Here is a 6,469-nt window from a genome sequence, read left to right on the forward strand (position 1 = left end):
AAATGAGTAAAATTATTCAAAGTGCTGCCATCAGGCTTTTAATAGGACTATGCTAAAATACTTGTACAACATAATGAGTTTATATTCATACATACATATTCATGCATACATATATAATGTCCTTGAGTCATACTTTTTTTCACTATTACTCCACTGTATCTCTTCTCCCACTTTAAACTTTCCACATTATCTTTTCCTTATTATTATTCCACTTAGTTAGATACACTACCCTTACTCTAATTTACAAACAGGAGAGAAAACTTACAATATTAATTTCTGTACAACTGACTTTTTAACTCAACCTGATTATTCCATGGTCCCATACATTCATGCAAATGACAAAATGACATTAAATTCTATGGCTGAATAAAAATTAATAAATAAATTTCTGACTTAAAAAAATAGGACTATGCTATAAATTTCCTAATGAGTTCAGTCTAAATCTTTGTAAATGTTTTCCAGATCAGTCCTAAAAGCTAAAGAGCATGTGAAAAACAAGAAAAGTTCATGACATTACACCAGAGGGACACAAAGGGAAAAATCCAAAAATTTAAACGAAAAGGCTCTAGAAGCTAAGGTTGTTAATTTAGTTAAAAGAAAGCAGAAAGAATACCCTAGAGTAATTTAGATGAAAACCCAGTTAAAGGTATAGAAACAAGCCAGGAAAGAGTGGTGCTGTTACCTGAGTCCTCACTCTAGAGAAAATGCTACTAGAGTCAGACACATGCACCCAGAGTTGAGAAAAGCAAGTTGAAAACTCAGAAGGAAGGATTTAAAATCTATTTACTCAAGAGAGTTTGGCTCAAGCAGAAAAAAGACTAAGGACATTAAATTATAGTTATTATGAACAAATAATCTCAATAAGTAAAACAAGAGTGTATAAAGAAAACTTCATTGTAAAATATCAGGGACAAACAGCCATTATGAAAAGAAAAAAAAACCTCTAAAATTGGAAAATCCATATATTCAGATTTCAAAACTTATTCCAAAGCTATGTAATCAGAATAATATGACAGTAATCAACACAATGTATTATTGTTTTAAGGACAGACATGTTGCAGGATTTTCCCTGTCCAATTACATTAGTGCAGAGGAGGGCTGTGATTGGACAGGGAAAGGGGAGGTGGAGCTAAGAGTTGCAGAGAAGGAGAATGGAGACAAATGTGAACCAGCGTGGCTGGTTCATTAACAATTGGCTCTGAAATTATTGTATTGGCATCTTGTAAATTGTGACTTTATTGATACATAAATCTGATTGGATAACTATAAGCTTTAAGAGTCTTGATTTTACTGGGTTACTGGGTATTGTGCTATCTAACTTCGAGGTTGGAGGATCAATTTGGTGACTGGAATGTGGAACAGAGTCAGTGGGACCCTGCTGGAGCATAGCGTTGTGGCCTGCCAGTGCCAGCCCTAGAGTGGGAACGTGCTGGATCTTATTTAATATTTACCTCAACACAGACACAGAGGTCACAGTGCCCAGAAAGACACAATCAGGTGGTTTTAACAGGGGTGATAACTTTTTTTTTTTTTTAAACAAATGCTCCTGGGAAAACTAATATTCACAAAGTAATAGAATGAAGTCAGACACTAATTTCTTTTACAAAAATAAAAATTTATCAAAAACTTTTAGATGTAGTAGCTAAAACTATACAGCTCTAAAAAGAAACCACAGTGGGAAAATGTCATGACACTAGATTTGGCAATAATTTCTTGGGTATGGCATCAAAGGTACACACAACAAAAGAAAACTGGATTTATCAAAAGCAAAATGTTTTGTACATCAAAAGATACTACAAATAAAGATAAAGGTAACCCTCAGGCTAGAATGTTTTTATTTGTACATCAGAATCTTATAAATACCAGAATAGACCTAGAGTTTTAAAAGTCAGTAACAGTAGAACTAATTGAAAATGGAAAAAATGACTTAAACATAATCTGTCTCTCCCTCTTAAAAAGATAATGTCCAATAAACATAGTAAGTGACAGATTAATTGGGAAATTTAAGTCAAAACCACAAAGACTATACCTTTTTATATGAGTACTAGCAAAACATGATTGTATCTTTTGGTGATAAAAACACAAGATAATTCTATGAAACATTTCAGCAAACAGCAACTGAAAAGAAATATTCAAATCCTATGATGTTGCAGCTGTTAAGTAAGCCTGTCTCCACTCCTTTTGGGAATAACACACTCAAGCATACACGTCAGTTCCCCTTACCTGCTGGTTCTAAAACTCTCGGCTCAGGCTCATCCAGTTGTAGAAGCTCGTCAAGAGCTAACTTTGCTGCATTGGATCTCGATTCCTTTTTATTCTGTCCCAGTCCTGTCTTGTACTGAATACCATCCACCACAGCACAAAAAGCAAAATATGGTCCCATAACATTTCCTTGAAAAAGAACCCAGAATGAATGCTACAATAATTCACAGTATATTCTTGCAAGAATGTCTGAATGTTAGTAAAATATTCCAGAATAAAATTCTGGATAACTATTTAGTATTAAATGACCTCCTTTTAGTGTAAACTCAACTCTTTATAAAGCAAGTAAGGATTAAAATTACAATTAGATCAGCCCCAAAACTTGCATTAGAACTACAGCCAATGGATTCTACAGATACAATGCAAGCAATGAAGACAGCTTCAGAATATAGTATAATGTATGGCAATGGTTTACAATCAAATATTTACCGAACTAACAAAGAATTAGTAAAATATTTGAAAACTTCTAGTAATATCCATCTTTAAGATTTCAATGTATATAAAATTAAATTCTCTCATCTTTGGAATACCCTAAAAATGTTAAATGTTGTAAAATATAAGTGATCCTTTTGAAGAAACTTTGTACAGACATTAAGACATCATAGTACACAACTGAATCAGTTACACTCAGGAAAGGAAAGGTCAGGGAATAAATAAAAAGAACTAAAACAAGCAAGAGAAAAGACGTTTCCATGAATTAAGCAAACTGCCCATCCTTGCACAAACTCCACAACAGGATTACCGTTACACTATGCCTTTTACTTGGATTTTGCATTTGCCTCATGAAAATTTAATCATCTCCTAAATTTACAGATGAGAGAATTTAATGTTGGACACTTAAATATCTTCTCTTTGGTTAGGGATGGCTAGGAACTAGCCACTACACACACTGCCATCTCATTTTCTCACATATTTATAATCATGTTACATTAACTATTTCTAAAACATACACATAAAATTTTACTAGGAACTTAAACCTATATTTGGCTAATCTTGCTTTTTTCCCCTTTCCTAAACATCTCAATTTACCATTTTCCCATGTTTACCTGTATTTCAATATAAACGTGTTAAACCAGGTAATACTTTACTTTCTTAACAAGTGGCTCAGATGACTCATGTATATTACACACTACATTTGTTAGAAAGTGTTCTATATCAGAAAGCTGAGTAGTGAACTTTAGCTTGTTTATAGCCTTAGAACACAGAACAAACAGAACAGCACTGGCAATCCTCAGAGCAGCGAAGTATTTTCACTGGGAATTTTTTGATCTTTCTTATTAATAGCTTACATTTCCAAGGGTGATCTAAGAATAATGTAGGAAAGCTAAGACGTTAAACTAATATTGAGACTGCTGTTTACCTAATGAAAGTACTACAGTTTACATTTTTGTCAAGTTTACTGGTACTTCACTCAAAGAAACTTATCTAAAATCTTCAGTAAAATTTCCAGAGCTTTAAATTATGTTGCAGAGATATCATCTTTGAGATCCACACAGGGAATTGTTAGAAAACTACAGAAACAAAAACTCTCTGCATGCACACAAATATTTTAAAGCTAGTTTCACTATCACATGTTAGTCAGTGCTTCTTAACAGCAAGTTCCTAAGGTTCTTGGTTAGAGCCCTCAACATGAAGAGACCAGAAGCCTTTCTGCTTCTAATTATACTCCTGTAGCCTTCCACAAATACACACAGTAAGGTGTACTTCAGGTTTAAGGGTATAAAGGAGAATGGCAGATGCAAGACAATTCTGCAGAGGCAACATCAACCATGCAAGTGCCCCTTTCTTATCAAATCCTTTAATTTCAGGAGCGAAATCTGACCATGTTTTTTCCCTCAGGTATCACAATCACAGAATTTTATAATTTCAGAACAAATACTTGATCAACACTGACAGAAATGTGTCTTTATTTTGTCATAAAATACCTATTTAACCTTAACATTGTGTGTGGTAAGTAAATGTAAAACTGCTTATATACCCTACTTTTATTGGAAAAAAATAATGCTAGTCCTGGGATAATTTGGCACAACTTCCATCTTACCTGTTGTTACAGTTTCCTTAAGGTCAAGCTGAACACGCTGCATTTGTGCAAACTGGTGCAAGGCCGACACGGGATTGATCTCTCCACGTTTGTATTTCATTATAAACTCTTTAGGTAGTTTTTTTGGAGGAAGGACAGGATTTGAAATAGATGAAAGACCTTTGGAAAGCAATGGCTCTGGAAAATTACCTAAGAACAAATGTTTTACTGGTCAGTTTGGTTTAAAGAAACCAGTCAAAGTACTAAACCCTTATACAATAAGCATGTTTCCCCCCAAGTTCCTACTAGACAGTTTGGATACACCAACAACCACAACCTGTTACTGTATATGCCTTTTGGCACACTGAGGACACATTATACAGAAATACCATTTGTGATAGAAAAATTAATGGAATTTTAGTGATGTCTCAGAGATAAGTCATTTTTACAGATGAGGTCACTAAGGTCTAGAATGGCAATGATATAGAACTGGTTTTGTTGAGACTACGATCTAGTTTTGGGTGCCAGTCTGTTATAATGCCTATCCCACTGAGCTGTCTGATCCCAATTCAATCTAAGTTTCACAGTATGTTTACTACTGCTTTATATTATGTGAAGTAATATGTAGAATACAAAGTGCTTGCAAGTCTAGAACTTTCCCTGACACCCCATTGTGGGGGCAGGCTAAGTCATATTTCAAGTAATTCAACAGTGAAGGTGGGAACAAATAAAGGATCTGTGAAGTTAAAGACTTCTACAGGCCTCCTACTGTAATATGTCACAGTTACTAACTCCAAATGGCACACGGCCACAGAGATGAGAGACAACATACACCCACATCACTTAGCAGTTACTGACAATCCCATAATCTTTATGTATCTAGGTACTTCAACAAATAAAAAGAAAGTTGTACCTGTCACTTGTGTAACCTTGGATGCCATATTCGACAGACTACAACTTTCAGAGGAATATCCGGTGGGCAAAGTTACTGTCTGAGCTGATGGCTGAACTGGCAAATTCTTTTTCAGCATCTGAGCAAAGCTGGGAACCCTGGAACTCTGAAACCAGTCATTGTTTCCAGAAGTTTTCTCTCCTGGTTAGGATAAAATTGACAGAAAATGAAAATCCTGGAAGAGGAACTCCCCAACACTTTTAGTTTGACCTAAGTTTCGCCCTCGCACACATGCTCCCATGGCTACAAACAATCCCTCTTTAATTAACCTCAAAGCCTGTGTTGTGTTTTAACAATTAACTTTTCCAAATTGTCCCCTAAACTCAACTATAAACGGTAATAGGAACAGCTGAGGGGACAGTGGAAAGCCACCACCGCCACCACTAACATTGAATCTCCTCAGAACTGAGGGGCCTCATTAGCAAGGTCTAGAAAGCCGAGAACAAGAGGGGACAGAACCAAACCGACGGCCTCCCGGCCAGCGCACCCCCGACGCTGTCCTTCGCGCCCTCCCCGCCCAGGCTCGCCGGCAGGTGAGCGGCCAGAGGCAGGCCGAGCCGAGGGCCCGGGACCGGGGCTCTTCGGCTGCCGCCCGCGGTCGCCATTGCTGCGCTGCCACCGTCGACCTCTCGCCTCAGGCCTCTGTGGGCCACGCGGTCGGTCGCGTCTTTCAAAAGGGCCCCTCGAGCTGGCCCTGAGGAGCGGGGCCGACGCCCCCGTGGGGGGCCCTCGTCCAATCAGCAAGGACCTTCGCTCTGGCTCCGCCCCCGCCCCCTGCGGCGTGGGCTGCGTGCGTAGCTGGGCCAGGGTCAGGGTGAATGGGGCGCAGGTTCCAGGCCTCATCTCTAAGGACCCCGTTCTTCCGGCCTTGTCAGGTTGCATTCTTTTTGTAGAAGACAAAGTCCCAAGGTTCAGCCTCTCTGTCCCTGCCCCTCTCACCTCCTCATGTGGCTGCTTGTCCTCGCCCAACTTAGGGACACACTCAGCCACACACAGAGCGCCACAAAGCCGCTTATTCCCACCTCAGTCGTCCACACTTAGGACAACCTAGAGCCGTCACAGAATACTACATGGCTCCATAGCCTCACTTCAGTTGTCTGCACACAGGGTGACCCTAGTCGTCCCAGAGCAGCACACGGTTGCTTACCCCTGCCTCAGTTGTCTACACCGAGTGTGTAGCCTTCATAAAACACCAGGTGTCTTCTTAACCCCACTCAGTGTCTCTACCAAGGGGC

General features: G+C 38.7%; 1 protein-coding gene across 1 annotated transcript in view; it reads right to left on the bottom strand.

Annotated features, from left to right (window-relative positions):
• The window catches only part of Adad1 (adenosine deaminase domain containing 1), a 54,349-nt gene extending 48,421 nt beyond the window's left edge, over positions 1 to 5,928 (bottom strand). The window contains exons 1-4 of the mRNA XM_021158165.3: positions 5,722 to 5,928; positions 5,196 to 5,375; positions 4,304 to 4,492; positions 2,224 to 2,391 (exon numbers count right to left, since the gene is read on the bottom strand). Of these exons, the coding sequence (XP_021013824.2) occupies positions 2,224 to 2,391; positions 4,304 to 4,492; positions 5,196 to 5,375; positions 5,722 to 5,839 (655 nt within the window). The 5' untranslated portion in view covers positions 5,840 to 5,928. The remainder of the gene's footprint in view (positions 1 to 2,223; positions 2,392 to 4,303; positions 4,493 to 5,195; positions 5,376 to 5,721) is intronic.
• Positions 5,929 to 6,469: the final 541 nt, after the last annotated feature.

Source organism: Mus caroli, unplaced genomic scaffold (assembly GCF_978045245.1).
Source record: "Mus caroli unplaced genomic scaffold, Mus_caroli_1 scaffold_3, whole genome shotgun sequence".
Classification (NCBI taxonomy): Eukaryota; Metazoa; Chordata; class Mammalia; order Rodentia; family Muridae; genus Mus; species Mus caroli.